Source organism: Suricata suricatta, chromosome 12 (genome assembly GCF_006229205.1).
Source record: "Suricata suricatta isolate VVHF042 chromosome 12, meerkat_22Aug2017_6uvM2_HiC, whole genome shotgun sequence".
NCBI lineage: Eukaryota > Metazoa > Chordata > Mammalia > Carnivora > Herpestidae > Suricata > Suricata suricatta.
This window is the reverse complement of record NC_043711.1, coordinates 58,215,427-58,238,213: the sequence shown is the minus strand read 5'-3', so window position 1 is coordinate 58,238,213 and position 22,787 is coordinate 58,215,427. Positions and strand designations below refer to the sequence as shown.

Here is a 22,787-nt window from a genome sequence, read left to right as displayed (position 1 = left end):
TGTCTGATAGCCCTAGCATCCACACCTACATTTATTTGGTATTCTTTAGAGAAGAGCTTCCTTTCTTTCTCTCCTTCATTTTATTTTCTTTTCATATCACTACAGTCTCATAGATTTCTTTCTAAAATCAATGTGTTCCAATACATTAATGTCACTGTATCTGTTACATGTATCCCAGTGAAAGGAAAGCCCTAATTCCACAATACCATTCTAGCTGGTGGTCTTAATTGTACTGAGGTTTATGATTACTGACCTCTCAAAAAGAATGCATTTATTGTTTACTTCCCATTTCCTGAAATTCCAGGTCTTTGTTCATTTGCAAATATTTAATTAACTATCATAGATTGGATAGTGGTGTTTCTGGGGTCCCTGGTAGTCTTTACCCTTGGTTTGAGCAGTCTCAACAAGGGCTGGCGAAGCTTCCAAGACACTCACTTAACCAACATTTATTGGTTGAGATGCTCAGAGGCTGAAGTAGACCAAAAATGTCTGTTTTCCATACCAAAAGACATATTTTGTCTCTGTTTCCAAGGCAAGAAACTAGCTATAGAGAGTCTTAAATACCTGTTTGAAAGCACTTAAAAGGTAATTTATCTCCAACATACAGAATAGCTCATTACAAAAAAAATAATAATAATAACTGAATCTGGATCAATATCCATTACTTCTTAGTAAATGAATATTTAAAGTGGTCTCCCAAAAATAGAGCACCTGACAGACTATAACAAGGCGGGCTGATTGGCCTCATGATCTTCTCCCATTAGGAGAACAGGTATGCCAGCCTAGTGATAGCTAAGACCAGGCTACCAGAAAAACAGTCCTTTTCCTTGAAGGGGCAAAGCTGGGCCTACTTTCTATTTTGTCTGTTCAGAAGGCCTACAGTTTTGTTGGAAGATCCAGATTCCTCATCAACACTGACCTGGCCCCTTGACCTAGCTCCCTACCTCTAATCCAAATCTACCCACTGGTTATGTTGGCAAGGAAAAAATATTTTCCTCTACCCATCTCAAGTTCTTCACATGGGGCCCTATAAATTTGGCTGGTCAGAAACAGATTAACAGGAGGGGAAAAAAACCACATAAGTTTATTAGCATGTGCAGCATATACACCTGGAAGTACCCAGAGAAGAGTAACTCAAAAGGGTGGTTAGAACTTGAGGTTAAAACAAGGAAAAGATTTGGGGCTTCTAAGAGGCAAGTTATGGGAAGGTGACCAGAGTATGGTAAACAAAAGTTTAGTAAACTTTTATAGTCAGACCTGTCAGGAGAGGAAAGGTCTCTACAAATGGAAGTACACTTTTAAATGTGAATTTCCTTTACAAAAGGGAAACTTGTGCCCTGTTTTAAGAGTTTTCATGTTTCAGTTGTTTCTCTGTGGTTTTTAGCTCAAAGATAATGCATAGACCAAAGAGGCATTTTGGCGGATGGCACATTCTCATACCCCTCAGCTGTTCTCTTTGCTATACCTACATTGGACTTGCTATTCTGTGAACTATCCAAGTGGGTACCTAACTCCCTCAGGACCTTTGTACTCGCTTCTCCCCCAGATTCATTACTCATTAATATTTTTTTAGTCTCAACTCAGATATCATCTCCTGTCACTGACTTAATGTGTTTTTCTTCACAGCACTTATAGCTATATAAAAAATACTTACCTCAGGGCCCCTGAGCAGTTCAGTTGGTTAAGCCTCCAACTTCAGCTCAGGTCATGATATCAGAGCTGGTGAGTTAGAACACCACGTCAAGCTCTGTGCTTATAGGTCAAAACCTGGAGCCTGCTTCAGATTCTGTATCTTGGTCTCTCTCTCTCTCTCTCTCTTTCTCTCTCTCTCTCTCTCTCTAAAAAATAAATAAACATTTAAAAAAATAAAAAACACTTATCTGAAAATGGCTGAGATGAACCATGGAGTTCATTTATCCATTCCAGTGATATTAGTGGCTACCTAGAGCAGGTGAGTGTGTGGATAGGTGGGGCAGATAGGGCATTCCGCATTTATTGTCCCCTGAAAAGTATGTAGCTAGAAGAGAGTCCAGGTAAGAAGATAACTTTGGAAGCATCACACGAGGAAAATTTCTGCACCTACTTTCATGACATTTCCTGAAGGCAAATTTGACCTTCATGTACATCAATAATCTTTACTGGCCCATCAGTCTAAGACCACCAAGTACAAACCTGCAAGTGGCTCAAAATTGGTTTTACTGACTCACTTCAACGAAGTAACTGCAGGCGGTAGGACCATGGGGCATTTCAAGGTGAAACTCTAATGAAGCAGTGTTTTCACAGGCTCAGAGCAAAGCAAGGATGCGTGCAAGGTGGTCCTAGGCACCGTTTCCTTGGGAATTCCCGTGTTATGCAGGTTGGGAAGCTGTGTCCAGAAACCTCTTAGGTGAGGCTCGCACCTAGGTGGAGTGGAGGAATCTGCCTCTCTGTCATTCATAGTGACCCAGATCCTGGGCCAGAGTGGGGTGTTTTCCTTCTTCCTGGCAGAATTTAAAAAGAAAAGTGAGGGCCTGTGATTTAGGGTATAACGTTTCTCTGAGTAAGGAGCGGTGGTCCCTCAGAAGGGTAGTTGTGACCCTTTAAGGTTGCAGCGTCCCTGGGGAACGCTGTCTCCTGTTCATCAGCCATGTCCGTCATCTCAGTTGGAGGGTCGCAGACAGGCTGGCACTTTCTCAGTTTAAACAAAGTTTTACATTCTTAGCTGGTGTTTTCAGAACTACCCCCCACCCCGAGTTCAGGAGATTGAACCCACCAGGCGTTGACGGCTGCATTTCTAGCATGCGTCCGGTCTTCCTTTCCGTTTACAAGGCCTTGGCCACACCCCAGCATCCAGAGAACTTCTGGGGCAGCCGGTGACCCTGACTGGGCGAGGGACGCCGGCCCCAGAAATCTCGAAAGCCGCGATGACAGGGTCCCCCATCATGAGCTTGGGGGAGAGTCGGGGAGGGGTAGGCAGGACCGACGCTCCGACTCCGGAGTCCTCCTTCAGTCGCGTCCCCCCAGTCTGGGCTTGGCTACCTTGGGGACAGACACCCGCTCTTGGTTGGCCTGGTTAGGTCACTTCATCTTCCACACCTATAAAAAGGCACACCCCTGCCAACGTCCAAGTACTAAAACCTTTGCCCGGGCCCGGCCCAGTCTCTCCGGAGACCCAGCCCCTGCCGACCAGCCCGTCTCTCCCGCGGCCCCGCCCCTCCACTCCACTTGGCCCCGCCCCGGCGCAGCGCGCAGGCGCCGCCCGTTCCAGCTCCGCGGCGCCGCAGTGCCAGGCTCCAGAGCGCCGCAGCATCCTCGCGGTTGGTGGCTCCTTCCTGCTCTGCATCTCGTCTTCCTCCTCCTCGGCCCGCGCGATGGCGAAGCCGCTGACTGACAGCGAGAAGCGGAAGCAGATCAGTGTGCGCGGCATTGCGGGGCTGGGAGACGTGGCCGAAGTGCGGAAGAGCTTCAATCGGCACCTGCACTTCACGCTGGTCAAGGACCGCAATGTGGCCACACCCCGCGACTACTTCTTCGCGCTGGCGCACACGGTGCGCGACCACCTGGTGGGCCGCTGGATCCGCACGCAGCAGCACTACTACGAGCGCGACCCCAAGGTGAGGCGGCCTGAGGGAGGCCAGGGTCGCCTGCCCAGGGTCACTGCGTTTGTCCTACCGCGCCCGCTGCCCCGGAAAAGGGCAGCCCTTGTGCTGTGTCTCTCGAGTCACGGGCCCCTGTGAAGAGACAAAGCGATGGACCTCTCCCAGAAGGATGTACGTAGGGCCCATGTTCTTGAGGTTCTTTTACGTTGAGCACAGCCACCTCTGTCTGTCCCCGCAGCCCATCGTGGTCCACGATGATGAAAATAGCTTTGACTGGGGTCACCTCTCCCCCCACCGTCTTCCCCTGGTGGGTCAGCCAGCTTTGCACAGGCCTGGCCCAGTACTTCCCGCCCCACAACCCCGGGCGCAAAGCGGATCCGGTCTGTAGCCTACAGCAGATCGAGTAGGGTGTTGTTTACACTCGGGGTCTCGGGGGGCATAGCCTCGGCTTCCTCTGTTTAGGCCCGAGTCCACAGTCGCTTTGCACAAGGAGCTTGGTCTTGCAGGCTTCCACTGTTCCCCGAGTCTTCTGAGCCCTGCACTCCTGGCGTAATTTTCCAGCCGGTTTCTAGCTGTGTGCTTTGGTGATGGCTGCAGAGTCAGTGCTTCCTCCTCCCCTGCCCCCGCCCCGCACCTTTTGTTTTTTTGCAGTAGAGTGTGAGAGAAAAGGGGACTGGATCCAGGCCTGGGCAGTTTTGTGTTGGAAGGGGGTGAGCTCAGTCATCTGCAGGGGATTGTGGGGCTTTTTTTGGCTAGACAAAAATGATCGGAAGAAAATCATTGAGGGTGCTTCCTAAAGCAGGGGTCAGGAACTCAGAGAAGAAGCCCTAAAAGAAGGCTCTGTCTTTGGGGTTTCCACACCTCCCTTGAAGAACATTGTTAGGTTAAAGTTCACGGAGATTAAGTAGTTAATCATGGAGATTGTTACTTTTCATATTTTGCAGAAATTTATGCTTATGGAAGAAAAATACACAAGAAAAAAAGTCACTAATGTGACTCCATTACTGTCAAACAGATTAAAATTAAGGTGTATGTCCTTTCAGATCATTTTCTGTTCTTAAATATATACACACATTTTAAAAAGTATATTGCATATACAACTTTGTGATTTTTGTTTCATTCATCGACATTTGTAACTTTTTCAACAGCTTTCCAAGTCATTAAATAATCATTGGTAGTTGGATAGGCCTGTCATAGTCTTGGCCACCCACCTGCTGCATTTGTTTGGGGTATTTTTGCTTGCTCTTAACCACAGAATTTTGTCTTTTCCTCTATACTAAGGTAGAGTGACTGGTGAAGAAAGGAAACACTTGCAGGCCTGAAGCCAGTTTGCTAAGATTTGTTTTGCAGTATACATATAGGCACTATGTAGTTGCTTTGTTGATATTATTTTAGAGTATTTTCATGAGGCATTAAAAAATGTTTAATAATTGTTAAGAGTGAGATTCATTGCTTTTCTGAACTTACTCTGGAGCACTCTTTTTTTTGTTAGATATTAGAGATGTTAACAAGGACAAAGTTACTAGAATTCCAGCTAAGCTGCTTCACAATTAGTATGCAAGAGAGCATAGCAGTGGTACTAAGTGACTAATACAGATTTTTACAAGGGCTTAGGATGATTTTGCCAGGGAAACTGGCCAAGAGGCAGTGGCTTCCCCAGAATTCCCTGCTGATGGAAGAGCTCTAATTTGCAACATCAGTGTTGTTGTCAGGGCAGTGGATGACAAGGGCACAGCTTTGCGTTGCACATTCAAGGACATTTCCCTGGACTTGAACCAGAACACACCCCAACACCTTGGGGTTCCTCTTAGAGAGTTTATGTATAATTAGAGCCTGAAAAGGACAGTGATGGGCTCGGGGATTATGGAAATGATCTTTCCTGAACAGAATTAATCCCTCTAACAAAACTGCTTTGCTGATCCTCATTAAAAAGTCTGAGTTTTGATTGCCTGCTGTAGTGACTACAGGCAGAAAAATTTCTGTCTAGAGAAAATTTCATTAGAAACCACATAGCCCGTAAGTAGAACGTTGTTTGTCCTGGGTAGGAAGGCCATTTTAAAGTGGAAAATTGGAATTTGTGCTTTGGTCTGGCTAATTCATGTTGAAAAATAAGCTGCTTCTCTCCTTTTTCTGCAGAAGTGCTATGTTTGCTTGTAATGGACCAGAAACAAGCCTCACAAGGGTCCAAGCCTGATGGGAGGTAGTCTTCTAATAAAAATCCTGCAAAGCTGCACCCTAGCCTGGTATGGCCTCGAGGATTTGTCCCACTCTGACTGGGGGAGCCTGATGATCTATATTTAATACATTAGAGTGCTTTTACTTAATTTTTTGTCTTCCAAACAATTATGGAAGTTCTTATGATTATTGGAAGAAAAATTGGAAAACAAAAAAGCCAGAATGAAAAAAAAATTATTGCAACATCTAGTAAAAACATGATAAATACTGTAAACATTTGTGTTCTACATCTTTTCTACCAAGGTAGAAACACTTTTTATTACAGAAAATAGTATCATGCTGAACCTGTTGTTTCAGAACCCTTTTTAGCCTTCTGTTTTTGGTAACAGTAGAAACAAATGAAACTTAAATGCTCAGGGAAAGAACTTTCAGGCAACCAACTGGCCTGGCAAATCAAGTTAAAACAATCTGACTAAAATTGAGAGGTTGGTGCTTGGCAGGAGGTAGCACTTAGTTCTAAAGATGGTTCAAGGATTCTCTGAGGTGATGACAAGATCAGGAGTCTGGGAGAAAACTCCACTCTGAATTCAGGAACAGAAAAGAGATGGATGGTGAGGGATGGCTCATATGAGTCCAAGCTCCTTTTAGTCCTGGCTTTACCATGCAGTCTATGAGACCTTGGACTTGGCTGGGATTCTTAACTTTTCTTGGCCTCAGTTTTTTCATCTTTAAAATGACAGGGGGGAGGGAGGTAGTCCTTTTCTGAAGTCACTTGCCATTCTAAAAAGTTGTGGCTTTGTGTTTGCTTATAAAATATTTCCATTTGGAGCTCCTGGGTGGCTAAGTTGGTTAAGTGACTGACTTTGGCTCAGGTCATGATCTCGAGGTTAATGGGTTCAAGCCCCACATCAGGTTCTGTGCTGACAGCTCAGCTATTTCAGATTCCGTGTCTCCCTCTCTCTCTGCCCCTCCTCCACTTGTGCTTCTCTCTGTCTCAAAAAAAATCTAAAAAAAAAATTAAACAAAAATAAAATGTTTCCATTTTATATTGACATTCCATCTCTGTCCAAAAAGACTTGAAGAAGGCCTAAGCAAGCATGACACAGAAGGTTCAGATTAATAGAAGATCTCAAAGAGAAAGTTGTGGCCAGAGAGTAAGGGTAGGGAAACAGGTTGCGTTCAAAAGCAGTGTTAGGACACAAAGTGCAGACATTAAGTTCTGGCACCTAGAGCAAATGGCAGCTCATGTCTACTTATGGGAGTCATGGGATCTCTGTGATAACTTCTAGAATGGGCAGGTGTGAGATACCTTCTGTGGGACTTTAAAGTGGGTAGTGTACAATGTGGACAACTGGCCTACTGCATCCCTGTAATGGATGGAATAGTCTGTTTACTATGGCTTTTTCCCATAAACTCATGGCATAGCCACAATAGTAGATCAAAGAAAGCAAGAGTCCACCACCACCACCATGGGGCCCAAACTGCAGTCTTAAATATTTCAAATAAAATAATCATAATGAATACAATTAATCTTTGTCCAGGTTTGGCTGGACCCTGGAGTTAAAGGAAGAAGATCTAGCACAGTGTTTTTGCAGCTTTGTCTGCCCACAGCCCCCACTTACAAGGTTTTGTTTTAATTAGTGGTGAGCCCGGCCACTGGAATCTTTTTAACACCCTGAGTTTTGGTTTGTTTCCATTTGTCTTGTGAAGTTGACCTTGTATCCCATGGGCAGGCTTCTCTGACACCAGATAGCTCAATTATCTTCCCTGACTAGAAGCTTGACAAGGAACAGATGTTTTGTGTTGCTGATTAACCTGACAGCTAGCCAAGTGGAAGGTAGGGTTAATCCATCACTTTATGGGATTAAGGAACCTCTCAGAGTGTAACCCATGATTTTTCTTAGAAGACAGTTTGTCCTGTGCTCTTAAGTGCTATGACGGTTTATTTACTGCATCAACTTGGCTGGGCCACAGTGCCCAGATATTTGATCAAATACTATTCTGGATGTTTCTGTGAAGGTGTTTTTTAGATGAGATTAACATTTCAATCAGTGGACTTTGAGTGAAGCAGATCACCCTTGTAATGTGGGTGGGCCTCCTGTCAGTTGGAAGACCTTAATAGAACAGACTGATTATTCCCCCATCATACCTCCCCAGCTGGAAGGGATTATGCTAGCAGACTGCTTTGGCACTCCAAAAGCCTGAAAGTCTTGAGAGTTTAGTCTCAGACCCTCACACAACTGTGTGAGCCAGTTCCTTAAAATAAATCTGTATCTACATATCCTGTTGATTCTGTTTCTCTGGAGATCTCTAATACCCAAGTGCTGTAGAGGCTACAGGGACCCTTTGTATTTTTGTGAAATATTTTAACTGCCCTCACTTCTGAATCCTTGCCCTTTTTTTCTCCCCAATGCTTATTTATTTTTGAGAGAGAGAGATAAAGTGTGAGTGGAGGATGGGCAGAGAGAGAGAGGGAGACAGAATCTGAAGCACAGCTTCCAGGCTTCGAGCTGTCAGAGCAGAGTCTGATATGGGGTTCGAACTCACAAGAACTGTGAGATCATAACCTGAGCTAAAGTCAGATGCTTAACCAACTGAGTTCCCCAGGTGCCCCCCCCAGCCCTTTTTAAATGACTTTTTAAAAAACTTGTATTTTACATAACTTCAGACTTAAATATTGCAGGAATAATACAATAAATTCCCACTCTTTGTGTAGATTTTCCAAGCATTAAACATTTTAACACATTTGTCTCTTTCTCTACGTATTAGTACATTTTTCTCTGAACCATTTGAAATTAAGTTGCAGACTTGATGTTCCTTTACCCTTAAATATTTGAGTGTGTGCTTCCAAAAATCAGGTAGACTCTCTTTGACAAACACTGTGAACAACTAAACCCAGGATATGCACATCAACATGGTGCTGTCACCTATAGATCTTGTATGGCTCTGCCAGTTGCCTCACTAATAAGAAATACAAATAAGAAAATTGGGGGAACTTTGTCTTTTTGGATTGTATCTAATTTTTCATTAAACAGACCACAGCGTAAAGACATTTAAAAACATTCTGAGGCATGAAGCAAATAAGCAACAGAAGATAGCTGGCTTGTTTTCTACCTTCTACAGAGTAGGGTTCTTAGGACACGGTGAAGGGAAGAGACATGAACACAAAGCTAGCAAGGTAAACAGACCATAGAAGAGTTTGGTTGACAGTGTCTTTGACAGGATCTCCTGGAGTACTAATTATATGTGGTTTCAGTTCTAGCTGAGTGTCTTCTTGGCCTTGAAACATCATTTAAAATGAAAGGTGAAAGAAGCTCAGGATGAAAATGCTTACTAGTACCACACTAGTTATAAATATACTTTGACATAGTCCAGGTCACTTAACATAAGTGATTAGGCTCTGGCTTCTCTGGCAATAATAAGACTTCTGTGATTGACTTGGGGATGAGAGTGAGGAGACATTTTGTAGAGCATAACAACATGGAAGGCAGAAGGCAGAGGATTGTAAAAAAGTAATGTCATGGAGTGCCAAATAAGTTTCCCCATAGAGCTGAGTGATCTCTGTGATCTCTGTGGGTCAGGGATAAAATAACCCTATTATTTTATTATATATTACATTTTCCAAATTGACTTTGAGCAAACGGACCTGTGTTCTAGTCCTAGGAAATCTGTGATCCACATTGAGACAGAAATCTGCCAATTACTTACCAGAAGCCAAGTTTCCCTGGCACTTAATTCTAAAAGAACGTGCTTGAGTGGGACTTCATAGGTTGGGAGAATAAGAGATGGGGTAGAAAATGTTCAGCATCCTTACGGCAAACACAGTGGTGGTTTCATAAAGCTGTTGTCAGTGTGATCCTCCAAAAAGCCTCTCAGACGCGGCAGAATTGATATGAAGCAGGATGGCCAGTGAAGATGAGGATGAGCCTTAGCTGTTTAGCAGGTGAGAGAGCTGCTGTCCCCTAACAGTCTACTTGCTGGGCTGGCAAGGGCAGGGGCGCCCTGGTGCCTTTGGCGAGGCTGGGGAGCTCACCAGAAATGGTGACCTTGTGTTGGGCCAGTGGTCTCTGTCCCTGTGTCCTGTCCAGGCCAGCTCTGTCTGGCAGGGAGCTGGTAGTCTTCTGTGCCCAGGCACAGCGATATAGCTGGCATGTTAAGATGTAGCATAAACAGAATCTGGTAGATGGGGAGTGTTGCTGCCTTTTCCTGGGCAGAGGATAGCACATCTCTGGCCAGATCTGCCTGTAGAAACAGGTTCACCTCTTGGTGAAAACAGTTGCACAAGTCTGTATTTTGTTGCCCTGAGTATTGGAGTTCTTCCTTCTTCCTGTACAGTGTTCAGTGCTTTCTGTTAAATAAAGATTCTAAACAGTCTTTTTGGAGAGGCAAAAGAGATTGGAGGTCTCTAAAACTCCAGTTCTGTTCATGAATCTCCATTGTGTAAAGAGCAAAATGAGGCTCTGCATGTTGCTTTTAAGCACCACCACAATTCAAGTTCCTTAACTCCTAAGATGTCTTTAGGAGACTACTATGTTGTGTGTTTGTGTTGGTCACCTTTTCATCTCTTCATGTTGAAGAAGGAGCTTCTTTTGTGTTTCTCTGTGATGCTACCTGTTGGTGTAGACTTTGCATGTAATAAACCCAATTTAAAAAAATTTAAGGCTGCCTCTAAGCCACTTAACATGTGTAACAGTCATATTGCAAGAATGGACCATACAAGACAGGTCAGCAGACTGGTTCAGGACCCCAAGCCACAGGCCCCCAAAACTGCTGTAGAGAGCTAAAGGGGTCCCTGTCGCTCTCATGCTGAAGCAGGAGAGCATCAGATTCTTTCACCAGAGGTCCTTGAGCTGGGACACCCTGTCCACAGGTGCACAGATGGTGACTGGGGAGGTGGAGGGTGGGGTGAAAGGGGTGGGAAGAGACTGGGCAAGGTCTGAGTTGGCCTTGGGCCTGCAGCAGCAGCAGAATTCGGGGACAGCAAGGAGCTGGCCCTTTGCAGGTGAGCCCCCTGTGCTTTTTCTTGCACCAAGCCTGTGTCCTCAGGTGGTTCTGTCCAGAATTGGATTCTGTTATACTCCCTGAAAATCTAGCCCAGTAAGGGGACCAACATTGCCTGAATCCATAGCTAGCCTGTGTTAAACCCCAAGGTAGATGTGGTATTTCTCAGAGAGGTGAAGGGATCCAGGCCACCCTTCTGGCCAGACCAGGAACCAGGATTAGCCCCCAGGGTGCGTGGTTCAAAAGTATGTGCATTTCCTTGGGCAGCCCCTCTGGCAAGCCTTCTTCAGTTTGGTTTTACTCTGAACCATGTTAAGGAAACTGGGGAAAAGAAATTTAACACATTTGAGGAGCTTCCTCAAATGTTTTTGTAGTTATAAAAATTCTTGGAACAAATCACACAGACAGCAACAACAGAAAACACATCACAGGCCAGAGAACAGGGCTCTGGCTGGACAGGTGTTTGGCTCTGCCTAACTGAGAACCAACTACAGCCTGGCTTCTCTGAGTGGGTGCTGTCCAGGGGAGCCCTGATGCCTCCACTTCTGCTCCCCTTGTATGCAGAGGTACATCGGAGGCTGCCTGGAACTATTTGCAGAATTAAATAAACTGCTGAGCCCTTGACATTTGTGCTCAACCTGGAAGGAAAATGAAAGACTGAAAGATCTTTTTGTTTAATATCATTTTGTAACATTTATTTATTTATTTTTGTGAGAGAGAGTGTGTGTGCATGTGAGCGAGGGACAGAGGGAGGGAGGGAGGGGGAGAGAGAGAGAGAGAGAGAGAGAGAGAGAGAGAGAGAGAGAAAGAAAGAAAGAATCCCATGAGGGGCACAGAGAGAAGGGGAGAGAGAGGAATAGAGAGTACTGAGTAGGGTTTGAGCTCACCCAATGCAGGGCTCAAACTCAAGAACTGTGAGATCATGACCTGAGTCAAAGTCAGATGCTTAACCATTTTTGAGTTGCCCAGGTACCCCAAGACTGAAAGATCTTAAGACAAAGTCCAACATTTTATGCATTACAAAATAATAGTCAAGGTCTTTTCATAGTGCTGGTTAAAAGTTAGGAACTTTAGCAGGGATCAAACTACAGGTTAAATTTTTTTTTCTGTTATTTATTTATTTATTTATTTATTTATTTATTTATTTATTTATTTTGAGAGACAGAGAGAGACAGCACAAGCAGGGAAGGGTCAGAGATAGAGGGAGACACAGAATCTGAAACAGGCTCCAGGCTCTGAGCTAGGCTTTTTTTTTTTTTTTTTTTCAAACTACAGCTTTAAAAATACATGGTTCCATATGTTTGCACTCAGGTCTAACAGGAGAAACCTAACAGAGGACCATAGGAAGGGGAAGGGGGAAAGAGAGTTGGAGAGAGAAAGGGACACAAATCATGAGAGACTACTGAATACTGAGAACGAACCAAGGGCTGAGGGGGGGTGGGGGTGATGGTCATGGAGGGGGGATACTTGTGGGGAGAAGCACTGGGTGTTATATGGAAATAAATTTGATAATACACTATTATAAAAATATATATACATGGTTCCAGGGGCGTCTCAGTGGCTTGCTCAGTCAATTGAATATCTGACTTCAGCTCAGGTCATGATCTCATGGTTTATGAGTATGAGCCCCTTGTTGGGCTCTGTGCTGACAGCTCAGAGCCTGGAGCCTCCTTCGCATTCTGTGTCTCCCCCTCTCTCTGCCCCTCTTATGCTCATGCTATGTCTCTGTCCCTTGTTGAAAGAAAATTTTAAATACATAGTTCCAGTTAAAGACAACGTGAAAACATTTTGATCATATTTCTGAGTTTCCAACTTGTTATACAACCTTTCCATGGGGTGGGTGGGCGGGGGAGAACCCCAGAAGTAGATATGTGGGGGAGAAGTGAGCCTTCTTGTGCACATAGGAAAAGTGTATGCTTGTGCTTGGAACCTTCACTCACACTCTTCTCAGATCGCTGGGTTTTGTTGGGCTCAGTGTGTACTCAGCGGTTACTAAGTCCTTTGTGGAGGGAGGGACAGCACAGTGCTATGGAAACCCCATATGACAATAACTCAGTTCAAGTGCAGAGTAAATAGCATCCGGGAAGAAGCAATGGGCCATGAACAATGGTGACAGCAGCTCTAATCAGAGTGGATGTGGATGCATTTGCTGCACTGCCATGTTTGTGAATTAAAGGACATTGGAATCTGGGCAGTAACTGAGAAGCCATACATTCAAATGATTGAAAAAATAAGAAAAGCCTGTCAAAGACTGAACGTGGCATGGTTTTTCTTTGTATGTATGCATAGATTTAACTATGTATAGAAAGTTTTCTTCAATTATATAGTGAAAAAAATTTTTTTTTAAAGTTTATGTATTTTGAGAGAGAGAGAGAGAATGCCCAAGCAGTCTCCCATGATGCAGGGCTGCAACCTCACAAACTGTGAGATCATGACCTGAGCTGAAGTCAGATGCTTAACTGAGTGAGCCACCTAGGCACCCCAAAAATGTTAAAATAAAACATTAAAATTTTATTCAGTTTCTTTTTTCAGGGACACTAATTTTTAGATGTTAGATTCTTTGTCTTCCATATGGATATTTTCCTCTCCAATGCTTTTCATGCTTTTCCCCCATTTTGTTCACTTTTCCAGCCAGGTTTTTGTTTCCAGCTTTCCCCGTTTTGCATTCAGTGGTGCCTCTACTTCTGTAGTGGTTTTATCTCTTATTTATTTTACTTTCCTGTTTTTAGTGTGGTTCTTTTGTTACTTTATTAGTGTTTCTTGATGTCTCGGATTAGTCTGTATTAACAAATTGTATTTGTTCCTTGATAAATGCTCAGTGTTCTTTACCCCTTTTATTTCCTGTTCTGTTTTCCTGGGGTTTTTTTAAACTTTTTTTTTACATTTATTTATTTTTGAAAGAGAGACAGAGCGTGAACAGGGGAGGGGCAGAGAGAGAAAGAGACACAGAATCTGAAGCAGGCTCCAGACCCCGAGCTAGCAGTCTGTACAGAGCCTGATGTGGGGCTCGAACCCACAAACCATGAGATCATGACCTGAGCCAAAGTCAGACACTTAACCGACTGAGCCACCCAGGCACCCTTGTTTTCCTGTTTTAAATTTCAGGATGTAGATCCTGAGTTCCATCTCTTTGAGTGGAAGGAACACTTCCTGAACCCGCTGTTTGCAGCTGGATAATGGGGGAAGGGCCCTGTGTGTGCAACCTGGAGTGAGCAGCCCTTCCTTGAGTCCCAGATTTATGAATGTGTGCATGTGTTTGTCTATGCACACATGTGAGTGTATACATGTGAGTGCACATGTACGAATTAGTGAATTGTGTACAGGTGTGAGTGTATGCTTGTGTGTGCAAGTGTGCCCATGTATGGTTGTGCATGTGTGTGCACGTGCATGCATATGAGTATAAAGTACTTTATCCTTTCCTTGGCTTCAGAAAAGCAGTGAACAATCACCCTTGTCCCCACCCTGCAGCTTGGTGGTGAAGAGGTATAAGGGCCAGTTTTCTAATTTAGTTCTATCTGTCCTGACTTTCCATCAGTGAGTTTTCAGAAGTGGGTAGAGACACTTTTATTCCACCATCTTTACAACTGCAAGTATTCTACTTAATGTACATTTATTTTACAGTAATCTGTCAAAATTTTGTGCATTATTTCTACTATTTTGTATTTTTTGGTAACAGCTTTAAGATAAAATTCAAATACCATGCAATTTATTCATTTAAAGTGCACAACTCAGTGTCTTTGATATATTCGCAGAGTTGGGCCATGGTCACTACAATCAATTTTAGAACATTTTCATTACTCCAGAAAGAAACCCCACAGCTTTTAGCTATCACCCAATGCAAACATCCTGTCCCCCCCTTGTTAGGCAACTGTAAAAATACTTTGCATTTCTTTAGATTTACCTATATTTTATAAATGGAATCATACAATATATGGTCCTTTGTGACTGGCTTCTTTCGTCTAGTGTAATACTTTCTAGGTTCCTTTGTGTTGTAGCATGTATTGGTACTTGATTCCTTTTTATGGCTGAATGATATTCCATGATATGAATATACCACATTTTATTTATCCATTCACCAATTGATGAGCATTTGAGTGGTTTCCATTCTCTGACATACAGGTTTTTGGGTAGACATAGGTTTTTATTTCTTCTGGATACATGCCTTGGAGGAGAGCTGGTATTCTCTTGTAACTTTTTGAGGACCCGCCAGACTTGTTTCCAAAGCTACTAAACCATTTTACAACCCTCCTTTCATACTCCATGTGTGAGGACTTTGATTTTTTTCAAATTCTAGCTAACATTTATTTTCATCTGATAACTTTTTGATTATAGTCATGGTGTAGTGGATGTGAATTGATGTTTCATTGTAGTTTTGATTTGCATTTCCCTGATGAGCAGCGATGTTGGGCATCTTTTCATGTGCCTGTTGGCACTATGTATTTTCTTTACCAAAATGTCTGTTCAGATCTTTTGCCCAACCACCTTGTCTTTTTATTATTAACTTGTACGTGTGTTCTAGATACAGCTTCTCTCATCAATTGTGTGATTTGCAAATATTTTCTCCCATTCTATAGGTTATCCTTTTTATTTTTTCATGTTATCAAAAGTCTTTAACTTCAGTGAAGTCTAATCTATGTTTTTTTCTTATTTGTGCTTTTGGTATCATACGAAAGAAACCATTGCCTAGTCTGTTTTCTTCTTAAAGTTGTATAGTTTTTAGCTCTTGCATTTAGATCTTTGATTTTCTTTGAATTAATGTTTGTATGTGGTATGAGGTAGGGGTCCAACTTCATTCTTTGGTATGTGGATATCCAGTTGTCTCAACACCATTTATTAAAGAGATTGTTCTTCTGACTAAATTATCTGGGCATGTTTTTTGAATAGCAGTTGACCATAAATTTGAGAGTTGATTTTTGGACCCCGTATTTCACTGCTCTGTGTGTCCATACTTAATGCCAGTACCACACAGTCTTGCTGACTGTAATTTTGTAATAAGGTTTGAGGTTAGGAAGTGTGAGTTTTCCAACTTTGTCTTTCTTTTTCAAGATTGTTTTGACTAGTCCACATCCCTCACATTTCCATCTGATGGATTCCCCCAATCCACCTAATGAATTAATTAGTTTGTCAATTTGCAAGGAAGCCAGCTGGAATTCTGACAGGGGTTGTGTTGAATATGTTGATCCATTTTGGGAGTATTGCCATCTTAACAATGTTAAGCCTTGCAATCCACTGACATGGGATGTCTCTCCATTACCTTAGTTCCCTTGCTTGTATATTTTGCAAATGTGGAACCCCTTTCTACCTGCTCATCCTCTCATGGTTCTGAGGAGTGAAATGTGAGGTAAAGGTTTGAATGCAGCTGTAAAAACCCAGAGAGCAACACTGTTGAAACAGTGAGTGGACGGCAGATGGCCATGGAATTTTCTCAAAAGGTTTCTAGTCAGCTGCTGGTCAGAATTCTAAATGGAGTATAAAAAAGACACTTCAAGAGGGTCACTACATGGAACGTGGGTCCCAAAGCCACTCAGGCAGCTCACCCTATGTGGGCATCCCAGTAAAGCCCTGGCCCGACAAGCCCTCCCTGGAGTCTGTGGAAAGTGAATTCTCTCCCTGCATTCTGCAACAGTAGGAAAATTGATTTTTTTAAATTGTATTTTGAACATTTTGACCTGCAGGAAAGATAAAACCATAGTACAGTCAGTATTTCTCTGTGGACTCACATCTGAATCCAAGACACATTCTCATCATTGTGCATGTACGCACACTCACAGACACCCTTTTTCAAGGCCTAGTTTTGTTCTTTTTAACTTTTCCTTTAGGAGCAACATTAGATTTGCAGAGGATCACAAAGATAGTGTAGAGCACCATGTAGCCCTCCCTCCACTACCCCTAATATTAGCATGTTGAATGACCACAACACAGTTACCAAAGTAAACTGACACTGGCTTAGCACTTTCTTCACATTTTGACCAGTTTTTCCTCTTATATTGTCTCTGTCCCTGTATCAAATCCAGGGCCCCCTAGTTATCATCTTAATCTCCTTAATCTCCTCCCATGTGGGATGGTTGTTGGTTTTCCTTGTCTTTCACAATGTTGGACAATCTGATGGATACTGGTCAGGCAGTTCTTTAAAACGACTTAGTTGGGGCCCATCCAAGGTTTTCTCCAAATTAGTGTGGGTTAGGGAGCTTGGAAAGAATACCTCAGCAGTGGAGTCCCCTTGTCATCAAAGCACATCACCACAACCCGTCACTGGTGATGTTATCCTTTCACCGGGGGAAGGTGGCGTCAGCAGGTTTCTCCTCTGTGAAGTTACAGTTTCCCCTCCCAGCTCTGTTTAGTAGATAGGAGTCACCTCAGCCAGCTCACCTTCAGGGGAGGGGATTGAGCACCACCTGCTGGGGTGAAGGATATCAGACATTTTGACCTTGTTAAAACCACCATGGTAATGAATAAATTTTGGCGGGGCAGGTAATAGAGGCTGTACAGATATAAAAGCTGTACAGATAGAAAAGTGTTCAGCAGTGGCTATTGTCTACACCAATTACACTGTACTCATGCTGATTTTCTATCTTGCTCATTCCATCTGCATGAATTCATTGGAATTCATCTATGAGGAATATTTCTCCCTTCTTCCCCATTTATTTTCCTAGGCCTTACTTTTGATGCTAGGAAGCAGCATGGAGTCCTGTGTAAGAGCAAGACTCTGAGAGCCGGATTGTGACTCTGCCACTGCCACCCAGTGGCCCCCCTGGGTGGTTGTGAGGAGTAAATGGTACCATGCATGGGCTTAGAACCCCACTTGGCTCCCAGTGAGTGTGGGTGGTCATCTTCCTTGTTTACACAGAATGTCACATATTCCAGTCCCCCAGAGCCAGCCAGTAGGCAGTAGGCACTATCCCGACTTGTGTCCACCCATCCATCCATCCAGTTATGTTGACTGTGTGGTGTTTACCCAGTACTTAACATGGGTGTCAGAAGCTGTTAATACTTGAAAATATTCCCCCCCGCCCAGAGTTGTTTTATCCTCTGTTAGAGATGTGAAGAGGTCACTTGCTCAAGGGTGCATGGTGGGGAAGAGGTCAAGCTAAGTTCAAACCTGGCTCTGTTTGTTCTGGGAGCCTTATTCCCACTGCTGCCTTGCCCTGCCCTGCCTCCTGCTGTCTAGGGATGCCAGCTTATATCCAGGCAGTGAGCAGAGCTTTGCTATAGAAGGGTCCTGGGTGGGCTGCCTTTGGAAAGCTGAGTTTGGCCAAGACTTGGCAAAAGGAGTGAGTCTATTTAGGGGGGATTGTGGGTAGCCTAAATGAGACCCCTAAATAGGTACTCTTATGAATCTGTTCATCACTCTAATCTTCCTTGTGTGTGGGGATGGAAAAAGAAATCTAAGATGCTTGCTTTTATCTCCTCAGCGCATCTATTATCTTTCCCTGGAATTCTACATGGGCCGGACACTGCAGAACACAATGGTGAACCTAGGCCTTCAGAATGCTTGTGATGAAGCGATTTATCAGGTACAGGGCCTTGGGGATGGGCTGCTGGGTAGCCTCTCATGGCACACTGAGTTTTAATCCAGGCCCCACAGAGATGAACACTGATGTTGAGATTTGCTGCCCTCTGGGGCCAGTAGTGACTTATGGCATAGTCTGTCCTATGTGGGGGAGAACGGGTTGGTGGGTGACACTCTTTCTTAAGGGGAAAAAGTAAGGATTGGATGGAAAGCTAATACATGGGAGTGCAAGCATGGCATTTCATTGTGTTGCTAAGGTTTCAAGGCTTTTAGGAGCCATTACAACTCCTCACACCCACTCCAGGGGCAGATTTACTCCAGGGCAGAAGTATTTGGTATTGTCCCATCTGTAGTTGTCTTACTGAACTAGTAACCCACCTCTGGGCCCCTCTCCTGCCCCAGGCAACCTTTTGTGCTCATCTTATCCTCTAGGTATAAAATTATCCCTTCTCCCCAGTCAGAATAAAAACTGTCTTTGCTTGAAGGGGTCTTAATTAACACTTATTCCTTGGAGGCTGACTCCCTCCACACTTCATTTGTAGTTTTAGAGCACAGCTGGAATCCATTCTGTTTGTTTTCTGCTCTGTACCCACTTCCCTGGACACCATCTTCCTCCTGTACTGGACACTCAGTGTACAATTTCTAGGGTGTGAATATGCAGCACTCCTGCCCTCCTGCACCTACATAGCAGGGTCTTCACCAGAGTCTTTCCTCCCCCAGCATCTTCCACTGCCTTTGCTGTGATTCAGTTTTGGGGTGTGAGGCACTCTAGGGCCCTGTTGGTAGCAGCGTGATGGGGACCTCACATGGGTCTCAGGCAGGATACAATAAAAATTTGGAAAAAAATTGGACTCCCCCAAAATGGAAATTGTTTGCTGAAAAGTATCTATAAAGAGACTGGAACGGAAGATGATGTTGGAGTAGGAGGACCCTAGGCTTGCCTTGTCCCACAAACACAACTAGATAACTATCAAGTCACTCTAAACACCCCAGAAATGGACCTGAAGAATGACAGAACAAACTCCACAACTAAAGGGAGAGAAGAGGCCACATCGAAGAAGGTAGGAAGTATGGAGATGTGGTTTGATAAAGAAATGGATCAGATCTTGCCCACTGTGGTGGGGAAGGAGCCACAGTTGCAGAGAGGGACAAGAGAGAATAGCACACAGGGGAGTACATGGGAAAGACAAATACCTATAGCAGTTGACTTGGAAAGTGAGAGAATTCTGATTTCATGACTTCTTGTGCCCAGTGGGGCTTAAAGCCTGAATTTTTTTTAATGTTTCTTTATTTTGAGGGGTAGAGCAAAGAAGAGAGAGAGAAATAATCCCAAGGAGGCTCTGCACTGTCAGTGTAGAGCCTGACACAGGGCTTGAACTCACGAACTGTGAGATCATGACCTGAGCCAAAACAAGAATTGGATGCTTAGCCAACTGAGACACCCAGGCACCCCTTAAAGGCTGGAGTTTTAAAGTTCAGCATGCTTCACTGGGGTAGAACCCAGAGGCATTGAATTGCTCCTGGAGAAAAGGCAGATAATACCTGCAGACATACTATGTGGAAATAACGATCTGAAGAGGACCTGGAGCACACAGTGGGGAGGTCATTTGCTCATTTTGGAATGTGTTCTAGAGAGACAGCATTCACAGAGACCCCTCTAAGAACAAAGGAACTGACAGGCACTGTTTCTCTTCCCTACCCATCAGCATAAGCACAGGGCCACTTGCCGGAACCGGCACAGTGCCAACACTCACTAGGTAACTTGCTTGCACCAAGTCCTGCCCCCAACACCCTGGTAGAACCGCCCCTCCCAGTCATGCTTGCCTCACTCCCAAAGTGGCGAGTTCCCTCCCCCAGAAGAATTGTCCAAAACCCAGATCATACCGTGTCTCCCATTGTGGGAATTTTTAGGGACCTTGGTTCCAGCAGTGGTGGAGATAGGTCTCATTTCACAAGCAGACCAGAGCATACCTACTTAAAACTTGCCACATTCAGGCCAGGGACTGAACATTGCCCACAACAGACAAGGAGACTGGCCTGAAGGATAAAGCAGCCAGGACACAGTAGTTGAGCATACATTGGAGATATTCCCTGAAGCATCAGGTTTTAGGGAGTAGAGGACACTACACCGCAGGACACTTTTCAAGACATCTTTTTCATAAAACGATTACTTTCAAGAATAGGAGATGTAGCTGACTTCCCTAACATACAGAAATAGGCATAGAGACTTAGAATGAGAAGACAGAGAAATTTATCCCAAATGAAAGAACAAGATAAGGCCACAGCCAGAGATCTAAGTAAGAGAGATATAAATAACATTCCTCATAGAGAATTTAAAGTAAAGTCCATATATTTGTTGGATTTCAGAAAAGAATGGAAGGCATCAGTGAGACAGTCAACACTGAGATAAGGAATAACATAAAGATAAAGCGTTCAATAAGAGAAATGAAAAACATACTTGATGGAATGAACAGCAGGCTGGAAAAGTCAGAGGAAGAAATCAATAACTGAGAACACAGACTATAGGAAAGTAATCAAGCTTAAGAAAAGAGAAAAAATTATATAAAATAAGAATAGACTTAGGGAACTCAATGACTCCATCAAACAATAACATTATAGGAATCACAGAAGAGATAGAAAAGGGCGCAGAAAATTTAGTTGAAGAAATAATGGCTGGAAACTTCCCTAATCTGGGGAAGGAAACATGTCCAGATCCAGGAAGCCCAGAGAAACCCCAGCAAACTCAACAAAAGCAGTCCACACCTGAAACATAGGGAGGAGTAAACAATTGGTTGAAACTTAAATAATCATCAACTTTATATAGACTGCTAAATGCAGAAGATGGTATATACAAACCTAATGGTAACTATAAATCAAAAACCATTAACAAATATGCTAAGAATAAAGAGAGAAATCCAAATATATCACTAAAGAAAACCTGCAAACCATGAAATAAAGAGAAGAGTCAGAGAAAAACTTCAGAAACAACCAAAAAACAAGTAATAACATGACAGTAAATACATATCTAACAGTAATCACTTTGAATGTAAATGGACTAAATGTTCCAATCAAAAGACACAGGGTGTCAGAATGGATTAAAAAAAAAAAAAAGACCAATCTATATGCTGCCTACAGGAGACTCATTTTAAACCTAAACACACCTGCAGATTGAAAGTGAGGGATGGAGAAACATTTGTCACACAAATAGATGTCAAAAGAAAGCTGGAGAAGCAATAAATAGATTTCAAAACAAAGAATGTAACAAGAGACCAAGAGGGGCACTATATAATAATAAAGGGAACAATCCAACAAGAATATATAATAATTTTAAATATTTATACACCCAACATGGAAGCACCCAAATGCATAAAATAGTTATAACAAACGCAAAGGAACTATTTGATAATAACACAATAATAGTGGGGGACTTTAATACTCCTCTTACATTGATGGATAGATCTTCCAAACAAATTCAATAAGGAAACTATGGCTTTCAATCAGGTGGATTTAACAGATATATTTATAATATTCTATCTTAAAATAGCAGAATGCACATTCTTTTCAGGTACACATTGAACATTCTCCAGAATAGATCACATATGAGGCTACAAAACAAGTCTCAACAAATTCAAAAGGATTGAAGTCATACCATGGATCTTTTCATAGTGTTGATAGATACCACACTATAAAACTAGAAATAACAAGAAAAAAAATCTGGAAAGACCACAAATACTTTGAGGGTAGATAATATGCTGCTAAATAATTAGTGGGTTAACCACAAAATTAAATAAGAAATCCAAAAGTACATGGAATAAAAGTACATGAAAATGAAAACACAATGTCTAAAACCTTTGGGATATAGCAAAAGTGGTTCTAAGAGGGGAGTTTATAACAATATAGGCCTACCTCAAGAAGCAAGAAAAACAAAAAACAAAAAACCTAACCTTGCACCTAAAAAAAGCTAGAAAAAGAAGAACAAACAAAACTCAAACCCCCCAGCATAAAGAAGGAAATAATAAAGAGTAGAGCAGAAATTAATGATACAGAAATTACAAAAACAGAACGGATAAATGAAACCAGGAGCTCGTTCTTTAAAAAGATCAACAAAATAGATAAACCTTTAGCCAGACTCATTAAAAAACAAAGTATTCGAATAAAATTTCAAATGAAAGAGGAGAAATAACAACCGACACCACAGACATAAAAACAATTGTAAGAGAATATTATGGAAAACTATATGCCCACAAATTGGACAGCCTAGAAGAAATGGATAAATTCTTACAAACATATAATCCACCAAAACTAAAGCAGGAAGAAATAGAAATTTTGAATAGGTTGATAACCAGTAAAGAAGTCAAATCAGTAATCAAAAAACTCTCAACAAAGAAAAAAGTCCAGGACCATACACCTCCACAGGTGACTTCTACCTAATATTTAAAGAAGAGTTATTACCTATTTTTCTCAAAGTATTCCAAATAATAGAGAGGAAGGAAAACTTCCAAGTTCATTCATTACCCTGACAC

The 22,787-nt window shown here is 42.8% G+C and overlaps 1 protein-coding gene and 1 long non-coding RNA gene across 2 annotated transcripts in view; one reads left to right on the top strand and one right to left on the bottom strand.

Moving 5' to 3' along the window:
• Positions 1-2,175: 2,175 nt before the first annotated feature.
• LOC115275486 lies at positions 2,176-3,155 on the bottom strand. Its single transcript, XR_003901583.1, has 2 exons — positions 2,753-3,155; positions 2,176-2,480 (listed from the first exon to the last, which is right to left on the bottom strand). It is a non-coding gene; the product is annotated as an uncharacterized LOC115275486 (long non-coding RNA).
• A 98-nt stretch (positions 3,156-3,253) lies between these two features.
• The window catches only part of PYGB (glycogen phosphorylase B), a 58,700-nt gene continuing 39,166 nt past the window's right edge, over positions 3,254-22,787 (top strand). Inside the window, exons 1-2 of the mRNA XM_029919324.1 lie at positions 3,254-3,593; positions 18,167-18,268. Coding sequence (XP_029775184.1) covers positions 3,351-3,593; positions 18,167-18,268 — 345 coding nt within the window. The 5' untranslated portion in view covers positions 3,254-3,350. The remainder of the gene's footprint in view (positions 3,594-18,166; positions 18,269-22,787) is intronic.